The 12,352-nt window shown below is 36.1% G+C and overlaps 3 protein-coding genes across 3 annotated transcripts in view; 2 read left to right on the top strand and 1 right to left on the bottom strand.

Annotated features, from left to right (window-relative positions):
* The window catches only part of Fas2 (fasciclin 2), a 49,864-nt gene extending 46,001 nt beyond the window's left edge, over nt 1-3,863 (top strand). Inside the window, 3 exon segments of the mRNA XM_064682858.1 lie at nt 1,008-1,209; nt 2,859-2,945; nt 3,338-3,863. Coding sequence (XP_064538928.1) covers nt 1,008-1,209; nt 2,859-2,945; nt 3,338-3,461 — 413 coding nt within the window. The 3' untranslated portion in view covers nt 3,462-3,863.
* A 3,434-nt stretch (nt 3,864-7,297) lies between these two features.
* On the bottom strand, nt 7,298-8,809 carry GlcAT-I (Glucuronyltransferase I). Its single transcript, XM_064682873.1, has 3 exons — nt 8,673-8,809; nt 8,289-8,562; nt 7,298-8,233 (listed from the first exon to the last, which is right to left on the bottom strand). Exons 2-3 carry the CDS (start codon nt 8,501-8,503, stop codon nt 7,525-7,527), a joined length of 924 nt encoding a protein of 307 aa, XP_064538943.1. The 5' UTR covers nt 8,504-8,562; nt 8,673-8,809; the 3' UTR covers nt 7,298-7,524.
* A 474-nt stretch (nt 8,810-9,283) lies between these two features.
* LOC135428777 (uncharacterized) lies at nt 9,284-10,227 on the top strand. The gene is made up of 2 exons (XM_064682874.1): nt 9,284-9,441; nt 9,507-10,227. Exons 1-2 carry the CDS (start codon nt 9,426-9,428, stop codon nt 10,133-10,135), a joined length of 645 nt encoding a protein of 214 aa, XP_064538944.1. The 5' UTR covers nt 9,284-9,425; the 3' UTR covers nt 10,136-10,227.
* Nucleotides 10,228-12,352: the final 2,125 nt, after the last annotated feature.

Genomic DNA, 12,352 nt, shown 5'->3' with positions numbered 1-12,352 from the left:
GCAATTATTGTAACCACAAAAAAAGTCAATTTTGTTAATGTTTTTGCAAATTGGTAAGCAGAGCGCAAATTTGTATTAAAAAATTTACAATTCTTTCAATGTTATCGTTATCGTTATCGTTATGTACACACAAAACTGCTTCACACACACACACATACATATGCATTCCTTGTACAAAGAAAAACTTTGAACCCTAAGTTGATATAAAAAATGCTTTTGCTTGTATATTTTTTGGCTTATTGGCGTTTCCTCTTTGCATTCAAAGCGAAACTCTTAAGTTTTCCTGCCTTATCGTGCGCTATCTCACTCACTCTCTCTCTCTCTCTTTCTCTCTTTCTCTTACTCTGACTTTTTGACAATATACATACGTCTCTCCCTGCCCCATTGAAGGCTGCATGTTTTATTTATACCTTCCTTTTTGTTTATTGATATTCACTTGCTTATCGATAATTTATCGAAACTACTTTTTATTATTTCATATCGAATTGGTGTACTATAAGTTTTTAATTTCTCTTATTTATAAAATGTATTTAAGATTTAGCTGTTTTTTAGCTTGTTTTTACCTAACATGCCCCATTTTAATTTGATTTTCATTTTCTATTTCTCCTTTTTTTTTTTTCAAATACACACACAAAAATGTAAAATATGTTTATACAAAACTCGAACTCAATATGAAAACATACCAAAAAAAGAAAAGAAAACAATTTACACACATTTTGAAGAAAGTGTTGAATGCTGAGCAAGATGAGAAGCAAATTTGTAGCTCGAGTTGAAAAGGTAGTTTTGCTCTTGGCTGTCATCCATGCCAAATCGCAGCTGGAATGCAGCCAATAGCTGAAGTATGCTATAGTATTTAATTTAGTATTAAATATATACCACTATTTATTAGCTCTATATGCAAGACTTGAATGACAATTTACTAATCAAGCACTCTACCATCTCCTCACACGCTCCTTTTCCCCACCCAAAAAAAAAAAAACAAAACGAAACCAATCTCTTTCACACAGGCAACGATGTCATCCAAGTGGCGGAACGTCAGGTTCTCTCCTCGGCGGCCATTGTGGGCATTGCCGTTGGCGGCGTGCTTCTTCTACTCTTTATTGTGGATCTTCTTTGCTGTGTGACCGTGCACATGGGCGTCATGGCCGCCATGTGCCGCAAGGCCAAGCGTTCGCCTTCGGAGATCGATGACGAGGCCAAGCTGGGCAGGTAAGCATCTATAGATACCCTATAAACTAGCTGGACTCGGTTGGGTCTTTCAAATCACATAATATTGCACTAAAAATGATACGAATTTACAAAATATAAACAAACAAAAATACTAAAAAAAATCCCCAATTCAAAAATTTGCATTAAATCTTTGTTCGTTTGTTTGTTTATTTTTCTACCTCTTTTCGATTTGCACCGCTCAAAACAAATTCGACTAAAGCCAAAATTCTCAACGCCCGGATTTCGAATACAATTGGGTCTATGCGCGTCCTAAATCGTTGTTGTTCAATCGAAATTCACTGATATCCGTTTGAGCCGAGAACCAAAAGAGAACGAAAAAAAAAGCAACAGCTTCTCACCTAAAAAAAATTCTCCTTCACCCCTTCGTCCCATTTTTAGTTACAAGTATTTCGATTATTAATTCTCATTTCTAGTGCAATATTAAATATGTTTACAATTTGCTAAACACGCCACATAAAACAGACGAAATACCGTATTCAATTTTCTATTATCCCACAATACAAAAAAACACAAAAGCTTATTTTCAATTTTACCTACAGAATTGTTCTGTATCAAATCATCTGTTTCCTTACTTCGTTAGTCAACACTTTTCTTTAGTGTTGTGTGTGTGTGTGTGTGTGTGTGTAATTTTCTTTATTTTTGTGTACCATAACGAATTCCACTGGCCGAATACTGTCATCATTCAAAGCATGTGTTAAAATCAAAGTTGCGATTCTTGTATTCGGATTGCGTTTCTCCTCCATTTTTGTGAGCTTAGCAATAAATGACAAGAATGATGACCAGTAATTAAGCAGATGATGTCATCATTCAAAGAATATACCAAATGACAATGACATTCAACACCAAATGAATATGTCTTTCTATTCATAAATGCTGTCACTCCGGCAGAGACTTAGAGACTCAGAGCTAATCGCTTCCAGTTAAATAGAATTGTATGCAACACATTTTGAATGAACCCTCGCTGAGAGACACGTAGAAAGACCAGTGGAATGTGTTTATGACTCAACTTTAGTTAAATAGTATGCAGCCAGCCATCAAGTTCTAGATTTTGCTCAATCTACAACAAGAGCCACCCTTTCACTCGAACATCTATCAAGTGCCTTGTCTGCCATTTAATACTATTTAGTATAGTTCCTTTTTTTCCCTATAGTACTTACTGGTACTGGCTGCGGCTAGATCTTTCTTTATCCAAATATATCTTTATATTTATGCGTATTATATCGTACATTGTTTGACTTTCCTTTGTTATGTTCATCAGCACATCAATCATTAATACGAGTCACAGACAAATATACACACATTCATATTTAAAAAAAAGTAAAAACAAAAAAATACATTCACAACATTATCACATTGTCACATTTATCGACGCTCCATACTATCTATACTCTCTCTCTTGATTTTCCCAACTTGTTGTTACCACATCAAACTCATACGTACTGTACCAATCAATCAAAATCATTCAACACAAAACCAACCAACCAACTAAATCTATCAAAATTCCAACAAAATCCAAAATTAAATCGATAAAATATGAATCGAAAACGAAAAAAAAAAAAAACCATCCAAATTACCATCATCTAACCAAGCAGTCTTTATGGTTGGCGTTTCCCGCTACCTTATTGCAGTGGACAGCTGGTTAAGGAGCCACCACCATCACCGTTACCACTGCCGCCGCCAGTTAAGCTCGGCGGCTCACCAGTGACATCTCCATTGTACGTACATTGATCGTTTTGTTTGCATCATTTTTTTTTTTTTTTGCGTAGCCTTGCAGCACTTCTTTCTGCTCTTTCTCGCTTGCGTAGTTTCTCTTTGCGCTCTCTTTTTTCGTTTTCCAACACTGTATTCATCAAACACTTTTGTCGTAGCACATCTGATCAACAGGCACCGCATGTAGCTTTAGTGCTAGCTCGTAAGCCTTGTAGCATTTAGCTTATGTCCGTGGTAAGTAACAAACTAGGCATGTGTGTGTGTCCTGTAGCACTAAGCTTTCGTTGGCTTTGCTTTTATTAGCTGACTGATCTAGCCTCTACAGCTCTTGCGCTCTTTCGTACTCTAGATTTGATATCAAGTTCTCTTCACTAATCCCAAGCTCTCAACTCCACAGGGACGAAAAGGAGCCACTGCGCACACCCACCGGCAGCTTGAAACAAAACTCAACCATCGAATTCGACGGGCGATTTGTGCATTCACGCAGCGGCGAAATCATTGGCAAAAATTCAGCGGTGTAAGCGACGCGACCAAATGAGCTGCATCAAAAACGATCTGCACAAAACTTGCAACAGAGAAAAGTATTGAAAAGTCGCCCAACCCCCCCCCCCCCCCCCTTTCACTTTCGCGAAAAGTATAGAAGGAGCCGCAGCACCAAACCACAAACATGACTAACCCAATTACCTGTCAACCCGAATAAACGACACGAACAAGTTGCGAATTACAGCAGCAAAACCAAAGCCAAAGCTGTGGGAACAGCGTTAAGAATACTGTTTTTTGATTGGCATATGAGTTGGTGTTCAGTTAAAATTTAAGTTCTATACAATCTTAACTAAATGTCTTACTATATATACGATATCTAAAGCATACATAAATAATATTTTAAGCTCAGTACAACACACACACACACACACACACACACACACACACACACACACAACATACACTCATATGTCCATGTTGCTTCACTTTGTATTTGCTGCATAGCTTTTTTTTTTTAAATTGATTCTTCAGACTATATTATTGACTATATATGGCTGACTGGATTCTCAAAAAAATATTTAACAATTTAGCTTAAGATCAAAACAAAATTAAAACTTAAATTAATGCCTTAAAAACATGAAGAACAAAAATGAATTAATGATTACATTTATTTAGCATTTAAATGAGATGGGGCAAGGAGCAAGAGAATGGGTTTAGAATCATACACAAAATATTAGTTTAACTAACTTAAACATGCCATAAATAAGTTTTACAATTAAGTTCAAGCATTTTCACAAAGTTCTTTTCGATAACTAAACACCACGTTCACCCATTAATTTCGTAGTACTTAAACCACTTAAACAAAAGACTTTGCGGGCATTTGTTTCTAAAAACACGAACATGACAAGAAATTACTGAACACAATTTTAGTTAAGAAGTCATTCACATTCAAATTTTGGTTTCCTATTGGTAAATTGATATACTTAATGAACCGTACGAATCACATAGATATATACAAATATATAATGTATGTTAGTTATAAACAGAATGCTCAATATAAAAGGGATGATATGTAAAGGCTAACAAGAAGTAGAGTTTTGCGTAGGCAAATGTAGATTCAAACAAACGTTGAACTGCTTGGCAAGTACAGTTGCGACAAACGTTGTACTGCTTGGCAAGTACAGTTGCAACAACAGCTGCAACTGCTTTGCGTACGAAAACTGCCAAAACAAAGATAGGAATATGGAAAAACGGAAGAATTAAGAAATGTTAGCAAAAAAAAGAGAATTTGCAGTTCAATATAAACATAATTAAAATACTTCAATGAATGTGTACTAAATAGAATGCATAATTCAAAGCGTAAATGTTTAATTATGTGTGTGTGTTAAATGAAAGTTTCAATAAGCTGAAATCAACTACGACAATGCCAAACAATTTGTATTAATTTTGTTTAAATTACTCTCTAATTCTTTTAAGTTATATTTTCATGACATTCTGTAAAGAAAATAAAAAAAAAAGCCAGCAACAAATGCAAATTATGAAATTATGTACTCAATTAATTAATTACATTTTTAAAGTTATTTCCTCCACCTTTTTATTTAGATTTTATATGTGTATGTAAAAAAAAAAAAAAGAAATACAACAATTTGTAAGTAAGAATTTAAATAATAATTATTTAAATAATGAATATATATGTACATGTATTGAAATTTAATGTGTAAGTATTTTTTTTTACACGAATAAAAAAACCAAACATGAAAAGCTTAAAAACGAAAAAAAAATTATATGTATACACGAAGAACTACATAAATATATATATGAAAAAACAAAAAAAGAAAAAAGCGTTTTTCGTTTATTATTTTCTTTTGTTTTTAATTTTGATCTTTAGTTCGTCCTGTTTTGTAGATGTTTGCCAAAAGCTTTTGTAGCTTCTGTTGCCAGTTAAGCCAAGCGCCTTCTCAGAGCTTTTTTACCTACTATATAAATAAAAATCTAAATAATATATACAAATATTATACAAACAAAACAAAATGGAAAAACAATCTAAGAGAACTGTAAGAAATTGAATGCAAAAACAAAAACGTAACCAAACAAAACATTTTTTGTGTGTTTATATAAGAAATTTAATAAAATAAAAAGAAGAAAAAGAAAACTATCAACATTTAAAAAGCTACACAAGATCGAAATTGTAATTATGTATATGATCAAAAAACTTTGGAACTGCTTTTGGGAGCGCAGCATATAAAATATGGCCAGAAAATGAGAAATTCGACATGAAACAATTGACACAAAAACTTCAAATGTGTAGCTTTTTACAAAATACAAAATGCAAATTTAATAAGAATAACTGAAAGAAGAACAAAAATCAACAAACAAAGAAGAATAAACCACGAAACTGAATCGTTGGAAAATAAAGTCGTATTTATCAAAGAAAAGTTTGTTTATTTTTTTTTTTAATAAAAACAACACATTTTCAAAGTGTTTCGGTTTGGGTCTGGCTTCAGTTGCTTTATATGCCAAATTGATTTAGAGGCCAAGCCATGAACAGAAAGTCAAACCTTATAAAAATCGGATGAGATTTGACCGAGTTATGGGTTGGGAAACTTTGACCTATTTCTATATAAGATATTTGAGGGTACCATTTTCACTTGAATTTGGACCAAGAATAATGCTGCCAGGTTTAGATGCCAAATTGATCTAGGGGCCAAGCCATGAACTAAGAGCCAAGCTCCATGCAAATCGGATGAGATTTGTCCGAGTTATGGGGGTGGGGAATTTTGACCTATATATAGAATATTTGAGGGTACCATTTTCACATGAATTATTCACATAGATGCCAAATCGATTTAGAGGCCAAGAAACAGAAAAGTTATTAAACAAGAAGAAAGAAGAGCAATCTTCGGCACGCCAAAGATTTAATACTCTGACCCAACCTTTTCATATTTCTTTCCTTTCCTTATAGTGCTTTGACCGTATCTAAAAAGCACAGGGAAAATAGGTAATGCCTAGAATGGTTAAGATATCTTGAAAAACAAAAAGTTTTTCATACAAGAACCTACTTTTCAACCGATCGTTCCTATGGCAGCTAAACGATATAGTGGTCCGATCCAGCCGGTTCCGACATATGTACTGCGTGCAACAGAAAGAGGCATTTCTCCAAAGTTTCATGACGATATCTTTGAAAGTGAGAGACTAGTTCGCATAGAAACAGACAGACGGACAGACGGACGTGGCTGTTGATACTGATCAGGAATATATATACTTTATGGGGTCGGAGATGCCGCCTTCTATGCGTTACACATTTCACGACACCATTATAATGCCATCTGCAAGGCTACAAAAATACTTAATCTTTAAATACTATTCTAAAAGTCAAGTGCGCTGAGTCTAGCTCTTAAAACCTAAGAGATTTGCTCAAAAGACAGGACTCCGATATCGATTTTTGTCGATTTCTTGAAAACGGGGCAAATTATCGACTATCGGAAACTAACTCGTACTGCGCGGGCACTAGGAAGACCTATGTTCAAAATTTCAAAATTTCTCTAGCTGTAACAGGTTCTGAGATCGACGCGGACGGACAAACGGACGGACGGACAGACGGACGGACAGACAGACGGACATGGCAAGATCGACCCGGCTGTTAAATCTGATCTAGAAAAAATATACTTCCTACATATGTATGTTACATATTACGTGATTCATGACAAGATTATAATACCGTCGACAAAGGTATAATAATATTCCACAGCTGCGGGCGGAACTATTCTTACGATTCGTGCCGCGCATTGATCAGCAGTCAGCTTAACAAATGCGTATAGAATCTTAGCTGCATCGCATCGAAACAGAATTCTCTTACAATTGTATTTGGCAATGCTTAATAGTTACTCAAATAAAATATATTTGGAAATGTGATCGGCAGAAACAACAGAAGAGCTCTGAACACATTTGGTTTCTTATGATATGTTAGTTGACATTATTTTTAATTGGACACTGGCCAAATAGAATACAAATATAATACACAATAGACTGAGTTGAGGCAAAAAATAGCAAACATACATAAATTCTTGGATGGACCCGATGCGAGCGGCTAAGCTGGCGCGGCTAAACCTCAATGCCCTCGTCGGAGCGCTTGCCCTGGCGTTGGAGCATCTCCTCGGCATTGAGTTTGGTTTTCTCGGTGCGCGTATGCCAGACGAGAACATCGCGACAGTTGTTGGCCAGCGGCTGCAGCTGATCACTTGTGGTCAGATATCGCAGGATTTCGCTTTCCTGATAGCCGCGCTGCACTTCATAGGAGAAGGCGGCCTGTGGATACTTGAAGAACAGATCCATGCTGATGCCAAACGCCGCCATATCAATGGGAAATGGACGCTCCGGCCGCCAAGCAGCGTTGAAGCCAATCACTTTGTTGTCCTCATTGAGCAGCGGTCGCTCCACCATCAGACCGCCGACCAGGCCGACGGGCCAAATGCCCACACGTCCCGGCTTGATTTTCGACATTTCAACAAACAGCTCCAGCGCATAGGAGTTGTCATCGTCCATAAAGAAGACAATGGCATGACGATCCACATCGGCGTGGCTGCGCAGCCAGGTTAATGCCAGGTTACGCTGCTCCACGCCACGTGGCTTTATCCAATTGGGATCCTTGCCCTGCAGCTTAAATTCGGGCGGCGTTTTGATATTCAACTGGGTAAACCGATTCGTCAGACCGGCGCGCAACAGCACATTCCGCACCAGAGCCGTTGTGCTATTGGCATCCTCAACAATGATCCAGTGCAGATTTGGCACCAGCATAAACAAATGCGAGAGCCTACAATTAATTGGATTTATTCAGTTGACCCGCCCAGCAAATGGTTGACACTCACCTGGTTAGCTCGGCTTTTTGTGCCGGCCGCGCATACGTCGGCGTTATGGCATAAATTTTGGGCAACGTGTCCGTCAGAGATTTCGTGTACATGGCCTGCAGATATTCGGGGCCCTGGCAGGTGCGTTTACCGTTACGATGCACCATGAGCAGCACAAAGATAAACACTATGATGAGCACGAGCACTTGACGGGGACGGATGCGTACCTCGGACATGTTGGCAATCGTGATCGCATCTAATTTTCATAAGTAACCTTCACCCCAGCGAGCAATCACTGCGTCAAAGCAAACAAAAAAAAAAATAAAATAATAGAAATAAAAGAAAACAAACATAAATATGTTGAGCCGCTGCTGCTGCTGCTGCTGTTGCTCATGGTTATAGTACCTAAGAAGTCCACTACAGCCTCAACATAAACACAGTTTAATGCATTGGTAAAATGAAATTAGTTTAAACGAAATAACAAAAGTTTATACATCTTAACAAAATTGTGCTCTTGGTAAAAACAGACATACATATATATATATATCGATATACCAAGCATAACGATAAGTTGTGCAAAATATCGCGATGTTTTCCATCGGAGCAAACATCAAGCGCGATGTTTATATCGTAAGCAAGTAAGTATCGCTTGGCCGCGCGCCAAATTCAAATGCAGTTTATTACGCAAAACTAAATTCAGCAACTGACACCATTTCGGTATTAAAAAAAAAATGTTTTTAGCTTTAATTTTCAATACGACATTCATAAATATACTCAAGGCACGCTCGTATCTGCTTTAACCATTTGTTGTTGCATGCGCCATCTGCTTTAACCGCTTGCTTGTGCATATCATCGATATATCGATACCCTGGCAGCTGAAACGATGCCTGCGAGAGGCGGTTAATTCAAATCGATTTTCAAATGAAAGGCTTGGCATACCTTTGAAGCCGTTTAAGCCCAACAGCCAGAAAGCCTGAACTACAATATGAGTTGAAAGCTTTGTTTTTGAATTCAAATCGAAGGAGACCTGTAAAATGAAACAACCTTAGTCCGGCATTCACAACAAAAATTCATAGCGACAACACACTCATTATTCTAAAACCAAACATATTTATATTTTCTACCCGTAGACAATAGGATACACTAAAATAGACAAACATGAGCGATACGAATGGTAAATATTGGCCGCACAAATGAACCGAAATCCCGCAATACAAACAGTCACCAATTTTCGCACAGATGTTGAAAAACAAAAACTTAAATTTACCGGCTGCTGCAGCTTGACGGACGGCGAATTGTCCAAGCTATACAATCTGGATATGCTCACCGACGAAGAGCTGGCCGCTGTGGGCGTGGAGCGCTATTCACTGATCGATGATTATCGTCACCTGCACGAGATGTCGCAGATGCGCGAACTGGAGCGCCTGCCATCGCTATCGAAGCGTTTCGTTTCCAAGCTGAAGAGGCCAAAATTTAAATCGCCACGCAAACCGACAAAGCCATTCAATTACGATCTATTGAATAAGTTCTTTCGCTGCATGCAATCCGAATCTGTGGCATTCTGTTGTTTCATGGAACAGGAATTGAAAATTATCACCGATTTTCAACGAGATACCAAAATTCTGCTGTTGTCACCCAGGGAGCGCGAATTCGCTCGCTATGAATCATACTTTGATTATCTGGATGCATTATACCAGAGCGGCGAACAGGATCGCGTCATATCAATTGTGGCCAAGGTGATGATCAATTTCCATCGCGATCCGAATCCGGTTAAGCTCCTGCCCGGTTTCGGGCGCGGCTATGGGCCACATTATACACGCAATCGCACTGTTGTCGTTAAGCATAAGCCCAAATTTACCAATTTTTAGAAATCCAACCCCCTACCCCTCCATCCCCCACCAACCATCTATGTCAACGAAACATTGCAAAATTAAGCTTAAAAAAAAATAAAAAAAATAAATCAACAAAAAAAATAATTAAAAAAGAAATCTTTGAAAAAAATACAACAATTTTTGCAAAACTCTTTTGGGCATTAGCTCGGAATCCAAATTGAGTGCAGTTCGAGTTTTAACTATGGTCGAATAACGCATATGGCTGCACACGATTTTCTTCATTTGTTTTATTCGATTCATTCATTTGAAATACACTTATTTCAGTTAATATTATTTTAAACACATTTGCCATTTAGTTTATTCTTTAATTTGCTTCACAATTTTTTTTTACTTTTTGTTGTTTTTTTTTTATGTACTCGTATGTACTACCAATTCGTCTTGTTTTTTGTTTTTTTTTTACTTTTTATATATTTATTTATATATATTTAGTTAATTAATTTTTTTTTTTGTTCGGGGACTGTCAGTTGAGAACTGCTGCGAGTTAAAAGACTGAAAAACTGTTGCAACCCGAACGTATTTTAAATTCTAAATGCCTGACGCATCTTTTCTTTATCCTGTTTTTCTTTTAAATTTTAGTTACACTTGGTTTTTGGGTTCCATGTACAAATATTGGTATGTATTGTATAAGTTAAATATATATATATACGTTGGGGGGGGGTGAGGTTAGGGCAGAGAGTTGTGAGAGATGTTAGGCATCTACTATGTATTTGTGGTTTTAGGTTTTAGGTTTTATCCTTGATTCTTTCTATTTTCTCTGCTCTTTTTATGCATTGTTATCGTAATCGTTTAGTTGGTAATTGTAATTGTAATTGTAATTATGATAATAGTAGTAGCATTTAATAGTAAATAGTAGAGTACATATTAGAAGTATACATTCATATAAATTTAGAGTTTGTTTCAACGTCATTACACACACACACACACGCACACCCATTCACACACATATAAACATCAACATTCACTCAAACTTGGGTATATTATTTAAATTATTACATTGGTTTATATTCCTTTAGGGTTTTAACTGTTTTTAGCAATTAACTTAGTTTTTAGTTAGTTGTATGATCATATTTTTGTTTCTCTCTCTCTCTCTCTCTCTCTCTCTCTCTCTCTCTCTCTCTCTCTCTCAACCAACAAATGCACACCAGACGGATATATAGAACTTATGTTTATAACAAAACTAAATCGAAAACAGAAAGAGAATTAAATTCACATCGAATAAATGTATGACTTTGGTCTGTTAGCGAACAGCTGCCAAACTCCAAGCTCGAGCCACATAGAAATTAATTGAATAATCATGAACTATTTGGTAATAACAGGGAATACAGCCCTGTATATGGAGTGACACAGCGCTTAGCTTTTGTGCGTGCTGCTGCGCACAATTTTTTTCGAACGGGATATCGCAACAAGGTTACACGCACACGCACACACACACATGCACTCTCTCACACACATGCACAGTCAGACTATAGTAATTTGCTTAGATTTGTGTTATATATTGTAGGACTATACTTTACACATACGCACAAAACTACCACATCTAGATTAGTTAATATAAGTATATTTTTGTATATATATTATATATATATATTACATAAATACACGCACATAAGAAACATTTAATTTATATAGTTTAGCACATAGCTACATTATGTTAGTTTTTTTTAAATATTTTTTTTTTTTTCAACTGCTTTTTGTCTTTCTTTCGGTTACTTGACGCTTATTTTGAGGTTAGCTGCGAGCTGCTGGCATTCAAATGAAAGAAACAGCGCTATGTGCCTTTGCAGTTGTTTTTGTTTTTTATTTTTTGAGGTTATGTTTCCTCTTTTTGAGGTTATGTTTTTTTTTTAATTTTTCTGTTTTTGCTTTGCATTTTACTAGGCTCGTCCAATTAAATAGCACGCCATCGAATACAAAAGTAATGAGGTTTTGTTTTTATGTTTGTTTTTCTTTGAGTTTGATGAACTTTCGTACATGCTAATCGAAAAATTGAAACATTATTTATGCGCATTTAAGTTTTGATGTGTTTTTTTTTTCATTTATTTAATTTTATGTAATTTGTTTGAAATGTGTTGTCTTAATTATTTATTTGAAATGTGCTTTGTTTATTTATTAAGTGTTTGTTTTAAATAATTTTATAAATGTAAGTTTCCAATTTCTCATTTAGTTTTTCTTACATTTTACATGATTTTAAAA

The sequence above is a fragment of the Drosophila montana genome, unplaced genomic scaffold (genome assembly GCF_035044405.1).
Source record: "Drosophila montana isolate Dmon_TW-CO22-7 unplaced genomic scaffold, ASM3504440v1 contig_2534_1, whole genome shotgun sequence".
Lineage (NCBI taxonomy): Eukaryota > Metazoa > Arthropoda > Insecta > Diptera > Drosophilidae > Drosophila > Drosophila montana.
This window is presented reverse-complemented; position numbering and strand designations above follow the sequence as displayed.

Coding starts and splice junctions, on each gene's coding strand:
- GlcAT-I (XM_064682873.1), bottom strand. CDS start 8,503: ATGTCCGAGGTACGCATCCGTCCCCGTCAAGTGCTCGTGCTCATCATA. Junction 8,234..8,288: donor CAAAAAGCCGAGCTAACCAG/GTGAGTGTCAAC, acceptor AATTAATTGTAG/GCTCTCGCATTTGTTTATGC.